We start from the raw sequence: 16,341 nt of genomic DNA, 5'->3' as shown, positions 1-16,341 counted from the left end.
TAGCTACCTCATTAGAACCAGGAAATTAAACATCTATGTGGTTCTCGTGTGTGCACAGTGGCAGAAGTGCATTACCCTTTGGTTAAATCCTTTTCTAGAAAATAGAACAGGGCCAGGGGTCTGATTGTAAATGGTATTAAATTGTTTGCATGCTCTTTGGCATGATATTGCCTTGCCCACGGCCCTTTCCCAAATAATTCCCAGGTGCAAAATCGGGTTTGGATGTGGCCACTCTATTTTGGAGGCTAAAGAAGTAAAGTAGCATAGCAATGCTTAGATTGCACCAGCTGGCCTCCATTAACCCTAGAAATTAACCCTAGAAATATTTAACTCATTAGAATGTAGGTTAGGAATCTTCAATGACCTCTGCAGGGATCTATGCACAACAAAAGATTCATCAGAGAAAGTACTCCCTCTCCAGTCTTCCTCCCACTCTCTTCCTCTTTGAGGTATTAGGACAGTACACATTCAAACTAATTTCATGTTCAAAATTATTCACATCTGAAATTATGACTATTCAAAATAATACTGGGAAAAGTGTGGGCAGCCACCTGGCTAACTGCTCCTGGTATTTCTAGCAAAAAGGCACACCCCCAAAACAGAAGTTTTGCTCATATATTGTTTTAAGGCTGCAGTGAGTTTAGTCAGCATAATAATTAAGTGAAAGTTTAATTATACCCCCCTGGGACAGACTGATAAAGGTCAGGTTTCAGGTACATTAATGAGCTGCTAAATGCTGCTAACTGGAAAAGGCTTTTTTTAAGTCCAACACAAGCCAGCCCACTCATATTTTTAATGCCAACACCGAGCATATCAGATGTCTGTGGGAGTTTTGCCATGAAAAGAAAGCTCATCGTGCGCTTTATTTACAACCATTTCTCCAGGTTTTATGAGAAGATGAGGCCATGCACCACAAAACTGGGAAAGAACTTATTGGTCTAATTTCAGCTCTTCACGGCGTCCTCTGGTCAGTCATTCGAGGGGACAATCAGAGTCATGCAGGGAAGGAAGCCTTTGTTGGTGGCATCCCTGCTTTTTGAAAAGGTTGAAAAGCAGCAAGGGAAGGAGCCTAGGGCTGGTAGAAAAAGCAGCAGTCATGTACTAACTTCAAAACTGGGAAAGCAACATATTTTAACAGATGCCTACTATTTTGCACAGTCTACTTCTGTGTCTTGGTCTAACACCCAAGGTATGAACCCCCAAAGTACGACATACATATATATTGTTTCATATCAAGTTTTAAAGATATAAATTGCAATAAAAGGCCTGTGTTACATGAGAACAGCAAGGCCTGGTCAAAGCCAAATGCTCACTAATGGATCCTGGTGATAATTTTAAACTGAATTTCTTTATGCCTCTATTTCTCTGCTATAAAATGTAATACCCAGAACAATCTCACAGAGGTCATAATATTCATTAATGTATGTAGTGCATGTGGGAGTTGATGCATGCACTACATCAACCCATTCAACCCATGGCAAAATAATCAATTTGTAATCAGTGCTGTAGAAATGGTGGGGGTAAATAGGACCATGCAATGAATGAAACAAGTATTTGAGTCAATTCAAAGACAGGTTTCTATACAGCATTACTGTAAGACTAAAATTAATAAAGTCAAAAACCTAAATGCCAGAATTAAGGCCCAGAAGAGTTACACAGCTTTAGTTCATTCTCCACATGCATATGGATTTTACTGCAGTCAGCCCCATGAATACATAGGGACGTAAAAACATTTGTACCGATTCAGGCCAAAAGGTTTATCTAGCTCAGCATCCTATCTTTGACAGTAGCCAAAGGCAAGTGCTTTAAAAAATGAGGATTTCAACAGGTCAAGCATAAAGTCATACTTTCCCAAAACAGTCCTCCAGGCTCCAGCTGTTTCTTGGCTCACTGTCTTCCATGTCCAAATGTGAAGTCTCTGACTTTAATGACACTTTCCATGCAGTTTTCCTCCATGAACACATGCAAGTCCTCTTCACCTCCAGAATGGTCCATATTAGTGTTACAGGTTTTCAAACAACTTTGACATGAGTCTAGGTGGGAGTCATGGAGCAGCAGGCATAGCACCAGTATGTTGTAGTTGTAAATCTTCAATAGATCTGCATAATGAAACGTAAGGAGTGGGCTTTATTCCAGTTATTTGGATAACTAATTTCTTCTCTCTCTGGTTCATTTTGCTTTTCACTCTGTCTAATGAGAGGAAACTCTTGGATCCAATGATAGGTTTTGCCCATGCAGAGGCATGTTAAGGACCATTACAACCATTTGGCAGCTTGACTGAATGAATTCCTGCATCTACAGCATTCCCTGGCACTGCTGTTTCATAAACAGTATATATGCACCCTACACATCCTGGATCTGCAACCTGTGATCCCCAGAATAAATCTGTAGGGACAAGCTGAGACTATGGGAGAGGCTGTTGCTCCCCCACAGCATGACTCTGTGAGCAGCACAGCCTGTGTGTCACAACACAGGGCAGCAGCCACATCACTGCATCAGCCGCTTGGCAGCTGCCTGTGTCTCAGGGCCCACCGGGAGGATGAGCAGTCCCACGGGTGGGACCACCTGAGCCAGAGCTGCAGCAGGTCACGGGCAACCTGGCGCTGCAGCGCGCCCAACGCCTCCTTCCCTGGCACCTCCTCAGGATTGGCAAGGGCAGCAGAGCAGCCTGCCTCCACATTCTTGTGCAATGCAGAACCCGGGCGTTTGGGGAAGGGAAAGGGAGATTTAATACCCATTTTTCAAACTGCTGAGTCAGTCCCCTGTGTTTCCTTCACTCCCAGCAAACAGAAGCAAGAAGCTAATGTTGCCTCCTGCTCTGCCTCCTCATCCCTTTTCTGAAGTAAACAAATGTCAGCAAATCCTGCACTAACAGTGCTGTTAAAAATATCACCCTGTCAGCAGATGGGTTCATTTCGTTTCATCTGGAGCTATCTCTTCATTGCAGAAAAGGTGTGCTTTTACATCGAGATAAGTAGTTTAGATGGAAAACTCAGTGGCCAAGCGAAGAGCAGGAGTGCTATGCTCTGCACCACAGTGTCACCGTCTGAAGTAATTTCCAGATAGATAGAAATTATTAGAAAAAGAATGAAGTTGACCTACATTAACTATCAAGACAGAAGTTACCCCTGATTTCTCAGCTAGAGCCTGGTGCTGGGGTAACAATCAAAAATGATCTACTTCAGTCAAGATGCAGTGCTCACACTCTTTAACGTATTACAAATTCCACAAACCAAGCTAACCACAGGACCAGATCTTCAGCCAATGTAAAAAGAAGGTGCCCCATTAGGCTTTGGGGATGTATGAGAGATATCTGCTATCAGACAGACTATATCCCTTTCAAAGGGAGATAAATTCCCACAAAGCTGTGTCCTGGAGAGTTTCCAGCTTTTCAAGCAAGGAGACATCAGTCAGTCAAATTACTATATTTTCACAGGGGAAAGTGAAGTGTGAACTCTTTACTGCTTATTGTTTGTTACACTCTGGTATCCTGCAGTTAAGAAACTTCAGATTGTGCAGAGAAATGCATCTTGTTACTGAAAGTTAAAAGTTTTCCCCTTTCATAAGTGGATCCCACCACTGAAAATTTTATACACTTCTCTCATAGATAACTCCACTCTCTTCAAACACTCGTGCTTTTTTCATTTGCTGAAACTTACACATACACTGGTCATTTTTCAGACATGTTCTTTCACACCTTTTATTTGTTTTTCCAACTATTTAACTGGCTGTTTTGCTTTTCTTTGAAGAATCCACAATTGCACTCTCTCTGACAGAAAGTAGCAAATGACCAAGCTCATTGTTTCTATAATGATTCAGGAATACATTATTTTTTCTGGATGCCAGAATCCACACTTGATCAAAACATCTTCCTTTCTTGAGATTCACTAGTACCTTATTCATATGGTTTTCTTTTGGATGTTACTGGATTATCAAATCCAGCTGATAAACAAAGCGTTCTGATCAGTGTCATAAATCCATTTTATGCTCTTTGCATAAATGAATATATAATAAATTCATTAATAGGTTGATCTAAATTCATTCCCTGTCTTCTATATGTCACTTAAACTCCTATCAATGAATAGCAATTTCCATATGTGCAGTCCTTGTTTACAATGTTCATTAAAAGGCTTAGATGAGAAACAGTGAAAAGCATTTTAATTCATTGCTAAGCACAGCAGAAAACTAAGCAGGATTCCAACTTTATATACAATTTGCAAGCAGTATACGTTAGCTCAAACGTAAATCTCACATAATGAGGTATGCAGCCTGATGACTAATCACATCCATTAGAAACCTTCTTCATGTTCAGCTCTGTTTCAATGCATGGGGGAAGGGGGGTTCTTATTTAATATTTCAGTTCCTCCTAACAAGAAGAAGAGGAGCTTCTAGGCATGAAATATCATAAAATTTGCCCTCAAAATGAACTGTAGCAAACAAACCTTGAATACAAATTGGTGTCACTATGGTTCAGTTAGAAAGATGTTTGTGTTTGAACTAGCAGGTCTTTGCTCATCTCCAGCCCTCAGCCCTGGGCTTCTACCCAGGGATATTTATGGTGAAGCTCTGGAAAGGCTGTGTCAATATGAAAGGTTCAAAATGGGATAAGATTCAAAATCAGAGATGCCAAATTCATGTTAGCATTAATTATTCTTAATTCAGATCAAGACCAAGGTCCCATTATGCTAGTCTCTATATAAACAGGGATAACAGTGTTTGCTGTGGAGTCTGCAAAATGAAAAACAGAAACTGATGAAAGCTTGAGGATGTGCCAAAGGGATGTGACATGTAAGCAAATGATTGCATGTGATCTAGCCCAGTTCCCAGAGTTGCTTGCTCCAGAGTTGCTTACTCATGTCTGAGCTTCTTTATGTTGTCTGTGACTACATTTATTTTGAGGCGGATGGGAGAAGGTAGAGAGAGAGGGATGTCAAGGACTGTGGAGCTGATTAGCTGGAGTATGTAAAAGAAGGGAGACCAAAAGAGCAAGTGAACCATCACTTTTCATCTGTGTTTCCAACAGATTGGCATTAATGTAATTCACAGATTGGTGTTCCTTAGGATTTTGGAAGGCAAATTAACAGAGAGACTCCTCTATAACTGCTACATCATTTTCTTCTTCTACAGGCATATGTTTCTACATAGACTTTCTTCTGCAGTGGAAAGATTTAAGAAAACAGATTGGAAACAGAAGACATGATTATTTTCATGTAATTTTAGCAGTCTAAAAGTCAGGCTCCTAGTTTAAAAGTCTCAGCTCTCTTTCTAACAGGTGAAAAGAAAGAGACATTTCATTGGGACAGTCATGCAGAGAGGTAACCTTAGGCTGAAGCAGTCAACATCTCCTGCTGTAGTCACTATAAGGACAGCAGCTGGCACAGCTATGGCTGTAGTTGAGAAGCTGGCAGTATCTATGGGAGCAGTGTTAGGCTGATACTGAGCTCTTCTGAAATGCCATTATACAGCAAACACCAGAGTCAAATGCTTGCCTCTCTCCTCGCTGCTTTTCCGACTCAAACACTCACAGGGTTGCTATCTGCCAGACTCCACTGGAATGCCCAAGAGAAGACTAATTCTTTCGTGTTGTGGTCTCATGAGCAATTCCCAGAATTGTTTAAGAGGCATTCAGAAGTGCTTGTGTGAGCAGAAATAAATGCAATCACTTGGAGCACATGTGAAGGCATCAGTCATAGTCTGTATGTTTAACAGAAGTGCCCCATGATGCATTCTTATTTTTTCAATGGGATTCGCATTCAAATGGGGATACACCAAAACTTGGAAGCTGGAAGCCACTAGTGTGTTCAAACCTGCAAAGTGACCATAGGCTGTCAGAAATATCTTTAAGGAAACTGCAATATCTGTTAAGCATATCTGACTTCATTTATGGTAGTTATGATAGCTTTAGGTACATTTGCTGTGTTTGTCAGAAGTGTTAAAATCTATCAATACGAAAATCTCTTGTGTAGCACTGGAGATTTCCCTGAGGTCCTTGTTGCTAAAGACGCATTGTTTAACTTGCTGAGGTTTCATTGCACTTGGTTAAACACTCCTGCTATAAAACCCAATTCTGTAAATTAGCCAATTTGTTATGATAGGGATCAGGTACCTAAAAAACCAATTCTACCTTGCATACTTTTCAAGATGGAAAGGCACAGCAGGTTGTAAACGCCTCTGTCAGCACGTCTGCATATATCTGGTTAAAGAAAAAAAATGTGTATGTCATGGCATCACAAGGAGGATGTATCTAGCAATTATTTAATTTATCTGTTTAGATGCTTTTTAATATCACAAAATGCATGTATCAAACGAGATAAAGAATCGTATGTTTAGTGAAAACAAAATTTCTGCAGGAGATTCATCAGCAGATCTTAGCTGGACTTTATTTTTGTCACTGTAAACTCAGTGACATTCAGAAGATATAAATATTGTAATATCGCTGATAATCCCTATGACTCAAGGAAACTCCTCCCTTCGGATAATGCCAATCAGCAGTGTGTTTCTTCCACAGTTAGAGTCTTTATCCCCAAAGTCTTCACCATTCCAGGCATCTTACTGGTAGGATGAGGCTGAGGTTCTGGAGAAAGAGTAAACCACTAATGACTGTGAGAGTGATTTAGCCCCTCATCTGCCTCATCAGACCCCCTTAGTTGCCCTACTTACCAGTTAAACAGCACAATAACTGAAGGAAAACTAGATAAAGAAGAAACAGTCAAGCATCCAACTATGTGAACAATTCAATTACAATCATTTAAGAGGTACCTAGAAAGATATAAAATTAACACCATTCTTTTCCATCTGTATTTTTAGATTATTTTTAAACAATATGTCTCCTCCTTATCCTTAATCAAGTTGTGAAGTTATTTACTCAGCCTTGTGGTCAAGGTCCTCTTCTTGCCTGGATGAATTGTGGTGAGGTTTACCTTTACAGTACAGGATATAGAATAAAGTACACATTTCCTTGTAGCTAATGCTACCTAGGGTATTACCAAGATCCAAATCCTCTTTGCCTTCTCCATCAAGGAGCCCAGGGATTTACTGACTCTTCATAAAGAAGCAGTTTAATCGTTCTTCCTATTACTTCTTCCCTTCTGAAATTTGGACAGTCCTTGGCAGCTGCGATTCATTTGCTTAATCTCCGTGCTTCAGTTTTTTAATTATAAGTGAGGATACTAATATTAGTGATTAAGCAGAAGAACAAATGCATCCTACGTTGCATTGTGTTGAGATGCAAAGTTCCTCCTCTGCAAAAAAGTGATTATGTGAGCCTAAACTATCTAAAATGTGGTGTATTTGCAAATCAGTAGACCTGGATAAGTGAATAATTTCATAAGTTTTAAGACCAGAAGAGAATATTAGATCACAGTCTCATCTTCTGAATACCACAGGCTGTTAAATTTCACGTAAATAAAGTATATTGTCTTAAAACATTTAATTAGACAGAGACAGGTCATGTCAATATGCTACTAATGACCATAGCCCCTGCTATTTTGGAACACTGATTAGATAAAACAAGCTCATTTTTTTCAGGAGATGAATTGGCCTCTCTAGTGCTAAGGAAGAAAAAAAAATCTCCGCGTGTCCTGTTTGTCTATTCTCAGGGGAAAAAAAAAAAATGTAATTTCTCCCTCAAAGAGCTTTGGGTTATTTTTCCAGATAAAATAGTGGAAAGGTTATTTCCAGTAGACTCACAGCAAAGAATTTTAGTGTAAAAATATACTTACTGCCCACCACTATGATTTTAAAAGAAAGCTGTCCTTGCATGTTGTGTATACATGGCAAGATTACAAGTGGGGTTGTTAATGAAAAGTTAATGTAATACTTGGGTCTCTTAGTGCAGAAATGTGGGTAAAGCCTTGACTATGACACTTCATTTGAAATATAGCATAAGCAACAAGGATATCACCACATTGACTGCTATCACCTATAGCAGCAAACCCTCTTCTTTATATCTTGACCCAAAAAAGTGCAGAGTCATGCTGATCCTCCTTCCTAGAAAGTTTACAAAGGCTGGCAGTACCCAGCCTCTCCTTCCAGCAGTGCCTGGTGACTTCAGACTAGGTTCTCATTCAATACTACGGTGAATAATACATGCAGGTCAAATTTCTATACCAATAAGGTGATAGCTTGTGGCAGAAGCAACAGATAAATGCTGAAGAGGGATGCTTTTGTTAAGACAACACAGAAGGCAGATTGGTGTTTGTGCTTAAGTAATCCTAAGCATCTTAAGTCAAAGCTAGGTATGATGGTACAGAAGTAAGAGACCTCAGGAAACTGCATAGAATCTACCTCACATCACTAAGACAGTCTGTACCTAGCACCTCCATTGACATCTGTTAAACTAACCCACAGACTTGCAATGAAGAAGACTTTATAATCTCCTCAGATAGTGTGTTCCAGTGTTTAATGAAACTTAGAGGAAGAAAGCTTTGTTTTTCCTGATATCTAACCTATATTTTTTTCTACAAATTAAACCAATGATTCCTTGTCTTCCTCCTAGAAGAAATGAGAAAGAATTGATTGCTGTCCTCTTCATAATAATTTTTTCACGTTGAATGCTATTGAGTTCCCATTGACATTCCAGTTTACTGGGGGAAAAAAGCAAACTCATTCAGCTTTTTTGTGTTTTCATATTTCACAAGGAGGCTATGGTTAGCTCATTTTATTCCCCAAGGTGTTCACCCTATTTCCCTATTTTTTCCATTGGTTTGGGTTTGTTTGTTTGTTTGTTTGTTTGTTTGTTTTTAAATATCCCTGCCCAGAGCAGGGGACTGGAACTAGATGATCTTTAAAGGTCCCTCCCAACCCAAAACATTTTATTATTCTATGAAAATATCGTGCCCCATTTCAAAACTGCTTCAGTCTCTGCCTCTATCATACTAGAGTAAGCAAAATTATTGCCTCCAAATTTTTGCTATTACTATTAATTCAGCTTTTTACATGTTGTAACAGAATACTTTTTACTTATTCCCTTTGAAGTTCCCCATATCCTCTAAACAATATTGTCTCACTTCTCCATCACCTGTTACTCCATATTATGCATTTCTTTAGTTTGATTTCCTAACACAAAGGACCTTGCATTTATCTTCATTAAACTTCATCTTAGCGATTTCTGACCAACTCTCCAAGTTTAAAGTCTTGCTCTATAGATGGTTTGAACTCCTCTGCAGTTTAGCCTCACAAAGATTCTGTAAGTGTTCACATCATTAACAGAAAATACAAAAAAAAAGAACCAGGCCCAAGATGGACCTTTGATGTAAACTCTCTTAAAATGTCCCTGTGAAAATTGATAGATCATTGGAAATAACTCTATATGTGCACACTTTCAATCAGTTGAACAATATTTCCCGTGTTTTCCTCTAGTTGCTATTCCCTTAATTTCCTTGTCAGAATACTAAGTACAATAATATTAAAAAACTTTCTAAGTCCAGTAGAAAGGCATTAAAAACCTTACCGAGATAGATAGCCTGTCTCCTCCTTCTTTCCATTAGGCTAGATACTTTTCAAAACAAGAAAATAGGTTGCCTTGAGATTGTTTGGTTTTGATAAATCTGTATTAGCTTTTTGTGTTCACCTTCCTACTCATTCAGTGATGGTAAATTGGTTAGCAATTACTTATTCTATTATATTTTGAGATAGGAACTAAGCTGATGGACTAAGTTCTGCAGGTCATCATCTTTCTCCTTTTTGAAGATAGATACTATGCTTGTTCTCTTCGTTCTTGTTGGACCATCCCACTTACTTTCATTCTCTAAGGTAAATGCTAATAGTTCAGAGATTGCTTTCTTAGCTTTTAACTGATTTAGTTCTCTAGGCTTTTCCAGCTTGAATATAGTTAAGTGATTAAAATGGTTTTTAATCTGTTATTTCACACTTCTACTTTCTATCCCTATCCTCCTCAAACATTTTAAATATCTTCTCATAATTAATATCCTGTTTTGAAATTTGAGGCAGAATTTTTCTACCATATTTCTACCTTCTCTGTAACCTCCCTTATTTTCTCTCCTAACCTCACTAATAATGCAATAAAAAATTCTGTTGTCTCCTTTCTTCTTAAGTAGTCATAGGCCATTGCCTGTCTGGCAAATAAAAAATTGCTGTACTTTGTTCATGTCATGTTAGTACCAGAGAAATTTGGTAGTTTTGACCCAGAGTCAAAGACCCTGTGAACTTTCCTAGAACTGCTCAGTTATCTTAACTTCACTGTCAATGTTGTCAGTGACATTAAAGATGAAGCTGAAGGAGTAGAAATTTACAGAGTGACTGTGGTGTCTGAATCATCAGAAATGTCAGAAAATATTCAGAAAAAAAATGGATTTGTATCTTTGTTGAGAAAGGAGAATAGAACTGCCTATCTGAGGAGAACAACAGAGGCTGACTGGAAATCTTGGTATCAGATTAATGATGTGGGGAATCCAGTCAGACAAAAATTTCTTCTTGTGGCAGCAAGGGAATTATTGCACTGTATTCCCTAATTCCTGTATTTGTGTCATAGAGCTGAAATTGTCTATAAAAGGGGGATAAGTGCAAATTTTACATTTGTGTAATAATAATCATAAGAAAATCGGTGGCAATTTTCATCCTCAAAGAAGTTATCAATATTTTATTTCTTAAGATACTACTTGTTCTAGTCAGAAAAAAAAAGTCTAGAGATTAATTACAGTATTTTAATTTTCAGTATTAACACAAGTTTATGCATACACATTAGTGTATACTCTTGGGTAGTCTTTGCATATGTACGTTTCACAATAAAACCTCTATTAGTCATTATGTACCTACCCTAAGATTAAATGCACGCAGGTACTCATCACTGAGAATGTGATGCACGAAAATTTATAAATTAATAATAATTAAAAAATGGCAAAGATGGAACTGTGAACATAGCCTTGTAGTGGGCAGATAAGTGAGACTTTGGAATAAGCAGGGAAAAGTCAATATTACTGTAAATTATTGACAGAGCTGGTAGAGGATTGTTTCACTTATGGCTTCTTTGGAAAGTGCCAATCCATCATAACTTAAACTGCTTCTGAAAAAAAAATCTTGTTTAGCTAAATTTCCAATTAAAAAACATTACAATGACCCACACTATCTGTTTTAACAGTTTCAAAATCTTCTATTTTTTATTTTATTTTGACAATCACTTTTAGTTGTGATTCCTAACAGGACACTCCCACAGTTATTCTCGTTGTACATTTCCATGTATAACAACAGCCTGCAAATAATGGGCCTGTTTCGGTCATATCTGGAAGAGGGATAGAGATCTCAGAGACTATGGCAATCCTAGAAGCTTTGTGAATACTCATGCCTAGAAGGAGGAAAAAGTCCCACATTAGTACCTCCTAGAGGAGGTAGGAGGCAGAACTCAGCTATTTTATATTCAGAAATATAAAATCACCCAGCCTGTCTTTGTGCTTGGGATTGCCTCAACCCAGAAGAGAAAAGCACACAAAAGGATCAGAAAACCTGTGCTATTACTCATCCCCACAGACTTCCTCATAAAAGAAGAAAATAAAAAGAGAGAGGGAGAAAGAAGAAAGGTGTGTAAAGCTGGAAGAAAACGTGCAAGAATGAGGTCAGGAGCTTGTTCAGAAAGAGGTGTTATGGAAATATGGGATATGAACAAGTCAGTCTCCTTGTCAGAAATGTCTGGAAAAAAACTCTAGAATTAATTGGTAGATGGAGAGAAGGTGAGCACAGACATCTAAGAGAGATCATTGTTCCCAACTGTCAACAAAAGAGAATGAAACACAGTCATGGAGGTGCAAGATTATGTCCAGAAAGGGCAACAAAGCTGGTGAATGGTCTAGAGCACGATTCTTATGAGAAGCGACTGAGGGAACTGGGGTTGTTTAGCCTGGAGAAAAGGAGGATCAAGGGAGACCTTACTGCTCTCTACTACTACCTGGAAGGAGGTTGTAGCAAGGTGGGTGTCAGTCTCTTTTCCCAGGTAACAAGAAATAGGGCAAGAGGAAACAGCCTCAAATTGCACTAGGGAAGGTTTAGATTGAAGGTTTAGTGGTTGAGTCCCCATCCTTGGAGGCATCTAAAAGACATGTAGATGTGGTGCTTAGGGGCAGGTTTAGCAGTGGAATGGGCAGTGTTAGGTTAATGATTGGACTCAATGATCTTAAAGGTCCTTTCCAACATAAATTATTCCATGATTCCTGTACCATTAAATTAATCCTTGCGAGGACATAGGCACTGGAAGTGGTGACCAGCCAGCCTGATCCACACCCTGTAGGGTACATACGTTCTTGTTTTTATCATAATATGAAATTGTATCCAAGTCACTGGATTCTGCAGCTTTACTCAGCCCAAGGAGCCAATACTTTCTGGTTGATGGTCCAACAGCGACAGTGTTGAAGGCAGCTGTGCCTTGAGAATTTGAACAGACTCGCCATAAACTTACCAGGGAATTCAAGGTCCCTCCTGAACCAAGGTGCTGATACATAGGAGAGCAACATTTCCACACAGGCTTTTTGCTAACTGGAAGACTTCTGTAATACTGTATGTTTATCTTTCACTGGGGACACTGATTTGCAGTAAAACAGGTAACATTCACAGAACTTGACAGTTTATGCTGTAATTTTCTCTGTCTAGAATGGCTGTCAGGAGTCTGCTCTGGGCAACACAAGCAGCTGTACGAATCCAAACAATTTAAATCAAAGGACAAACTCAACAGACTTTTTGTTGACCATTACACACTTGATTTTGCAAATCTCCTGTTGTCTTATTTCTGGTTTTGTTACAAAAAATTACCTTTGTGCATGTTTTGTTGCATGTAATTCTTCTACTGCAGAGAGTGAAGGCACACATACAGAGGCAGGAGCATCTGCAATCTGCTTCTATTTCTTTCTCTGCTCAGTAATGTGTTTCCTTACATTGTCCAGAATTTTTTCAGGGCTTGACCCAAAGTGCAGAGAACTTTCCACTTTCTCATCCAATTTTTTTGATTAAAAAATTTTAATTTGAAAGCCAAACCTTTCGGCTGTGTTTTTTAATGTGAGTTTTTATCTTTTCCCCCAGATTGAAATTCTCTAATGAGAAATAGAAGAATATGGACTTGTGTGTATATATATATATATATATATATATAAATTATGTTAATATGTATACAGAATGAATAACTTTTACTAGTTAAACATTTTCTAGTAAGATTACATTCTACTTTACCATTCTGTCCCAAAGATTAATAGCTGTAGACTTCCTGGATTGTGATTGTCATAAGTAAAATGAAAGTAAGTCTCTATTAAACTTTAATATATTGAAAAATCATATCCCTAAAATACTTCTCAGAATGGAATAAAAAGTAAGAACCGGTCATGGAGCACTGACCATATCTGACTCTTTTTCTGAATGTCCTCTCATGTGAGCTAAGGGAATTCCTTCTCACCAGGAGGATCTCTGGAGAGCTGAGAGAGAGGAAGAGAGACAGAGGAAGGTATAACCATTAAGGAATGTGGACCAATGATTTACCCAGTAATGTACTCTCTCATTACCACCAGCACATGCAATTCCATATAGTGTGGAAACTTGTGTACTATCACTGAAAAGTTCCAATTTAACTCAGTAAGTAGAAAAACATCATACTTATTATTCTCACTATTTCTACTTAACGGTGGTATATTTTTTCCTTTGTCCAGCATGAAGACGTCCCATTCTTGGTCACACCTACTCATTTCTCCAATAATGCCTTGTATTTATACTATTTGGAATAAAATGTTGTTACTTGAATTTGTAAGTGTTTCAAACTGAATTCCTTAAACCTTGAAAGATGTAGTAGGATACCACAAGGAATTTCAAGAACGAACCCCAGACTTGAACTAAATTTCATGTTCTCCTTTGTCCTATATATGCAATCTATTTGGGAACTCATTCAATGTCTATTAAAATCAATGAGTGCCTTTCAAAACGTATTCCATCATTTCATTTCTGAGCATGGAATGTCTCAGAATATCGGGCTGTTAATTTAAGTACGTGCATATAAATTCTGGTGTCTAGCTTTAGACAGACACTTCACAATTTTCCATTTGTTTAACTGGTGTCAAAATCATAACAAAACTTAGCTGACAAATTTTTTTGACTGTTGGAAGATGAAAAATCTGGAGGATGGTGGGACCCCCTTTATACATGCACATGTATATACTTTTTTTTTCTCATTTCAGGTCATGGAACCAAAGGAGTGTTTGAACTTCTTTCAGGATGGCGTCGAACCAGAGAGAATCTGCCATTCAAGGACAGAGTAGCAGATGCCTACTCAGATGTCATGGTCTCCTACACAATGACAAGCTCCTTGTATTTCATAGCCTTCGGCATGGGTGCAAGCCCTTTCACCAACATTGAAGCTGTAAAAGTCTTTTGCCAGAACATGTGTGTCTCCATTCTGTTGAACTACTTCTACATCTTCTCCTTCTTTGGCTCCTGCCTGGTATTTGCTGGCCAACTGGAGCAAAACCGTTATCACAGCATCTTCTGCTGTAAAATCCCTTCAGCAGAATACCTGGACCGGAAGCCTGTGTGGTTCCAGACCATGATGAATGATGGCCATCAGCATACTTCTCATCATGAGACCAACCCATACCAGCATCATTTTATCCAGCATTTCCTCCGAGAGCATTATAATGAGTGGATTACCAACATCTATGTCAAGCCATTTGTGGTGATACTATATCTAATCTATGCCTCTTTCTCCTTTATGGGGTGCTTACAGATTAATGATGGAGCCAACATTATCAACCTTCTTGCCAGTGAGTCTCCAAGTGTCTCCTATGCTCTCATACAGCAAAAGTATTTCAGCAACTACAGCCCAGTGATAGGTTTCTACATTTATGAACCTTTGGAGTACTGGAATGGCACTGTGCAAGAAGACCTAAAAACACTAAGCCAGGGATTCAATACAGTGTCCTGGATTGAACAGTATTACCAGTACCTTCGAGTGGGTAACATCAGCGCAACCAACAAAAGTGACTTTATCAACATCCTCCAGAGCTCCTTTTTAAAAAAGCCAGAATTCCAGCACTTCAAAAATGACATCATTTTCTCCAAAGCTGGAGATGAGAACAACATAATTGCTTCTCGTTTGTACCTGGTGGCCAGGACTAGTGAAAACACACAGAGGGAGGCGGTAGAACTGTTGGAGAAGCTGAGGCCACTCTCTCTTATACAAAGCATCAAATTCATTGTGTTCAATCCTACTTTTGTTTTCATGGACCACTATGGTTTATCAGTAACTATGCCTGTCCTGATTTCTGGTTTTGGCATCCTGCTGGTGTTAATACTGACCTTTTTCCTGGTTATCCATCCTCTGGGAAATTTCTGGTTAATTCTCAGCGTCACCTCAATAGAGTTGGGTGTCCTTGGCTTGATGACCTTATGGAATGTAGACATGGATTGCATTTCTATACTGTGCCTTATCTACACTTTGAATTTTGCCATAGATCACTGTGCACCCCTGCTTTATACGTTTGTACTAGCTACTGAGCACACTCGAACTCAGTGTATAAAGAACTCCCTCCAAGAGCATGGGACAGCCATTTTGCAGAACGTTTCTTCTTTTCTTATTGGGTTGGTCCCTCTTCTCTTTGTGCCTTCAAACTTGACCTTCACACTGTTCAAATGCTTGCTGCTTGCCGGCAGTTGCACACTTCTGCACTGTTTTGTTATTTTGCCCGTCTTTCTAACCTTTTTCCCACCTTCCAAAAAGCACCACAAGAAAAAGAAACGGGCCAAAAGGAAGGAACGAGAAGAAATTGAATGCATAGAGATTCAGGAGAACCCTGATCATGTTACAGCTGTCTGAAAGGCTTAGAAAAAAATAATAGTATATTCTCTTTTTAAAAAAGCGTTGCACAGAGATGCAGGGAAAATAGAGCAAAGATCTCAGCTGCTTGTGCTGGCCAGGTCTGACAAGGCAAAGGAAGATCAAGAAGGGGTATTCATGACACATCAAGGTGCAAACTTTTTTTAACAAAAATAGTGAAAGTTAAAATAGTCTCAGATGTTTCCTTTGAATCCTCATTCTCCACCAGGGAAGAGTCTGTTGGCCATTAAGTGTTCCTGAATCTCAAACTGTAGCTCTAATGGGGATTGCTTGATCTGTTGTGTGTAGGACTGAAGCAAAGATGAAAAAAAGAATTGTCATTAAGTAAACAGTAGGGAAACAGGCAGATTTGTTTCATAAAATTGTCCTTGGAAAAGAAAAAAACAACAACATCTCAAATGAGAAAAGGGAACAAGAGCAAGAGAGATAAAAAAATGCCATGGTAATTTTTTTTCTTATTTTCTTGAGCAAGTTGGTTAAGATGAAACCTATGCACTTGGGAAGTAGATGTTTAAAACAATGTA

The 16,341-nt window shown here is 38.7% G+C and overlaps 1 protein-coding gene across 2 annotated transcripts in view; it reads left to right on the top strand.

Moving 5' to 3' along the window:
• Window positions 1–15,796, top strand: part of PTCHD4 (patched domain containing 4) — an 86,573-nt gene extending 70,777 nt beyond the window's left edge. For both annotated transcript variants that reach the window (XM_074921797.1, XM_074921789.1), the window contains exon 3: window positions 14,163–15,796. In XM_074921797.1, coding sequence (XP_074777898.1) covers window positions 14,163–15,796 — 1,634 coding nt within the window. The remainder of the gene's footprint in view (window positions 1–14,162) is intronic.
• Window positions 15,797–16,341: the final 545 nt, after the last annotated feature.

This window comes from Athene noctua, chromosome 1 (genome assembly GCF_965140245.1).
Source record: "Athene noctua chromosome 1, bAthNoc1.hap1.1, whole genome shotgun sequence".
Lineage (NCBI taxonomy): Eukaryota > Metazoa > Chordata > Aves > Strigiformes > Strigidae > Athene > Athene noctua.
Note: the sequence above shows the minus strand (reverse complement) of the source record. Positions and strands in the feature narration are given on the sequence as shown.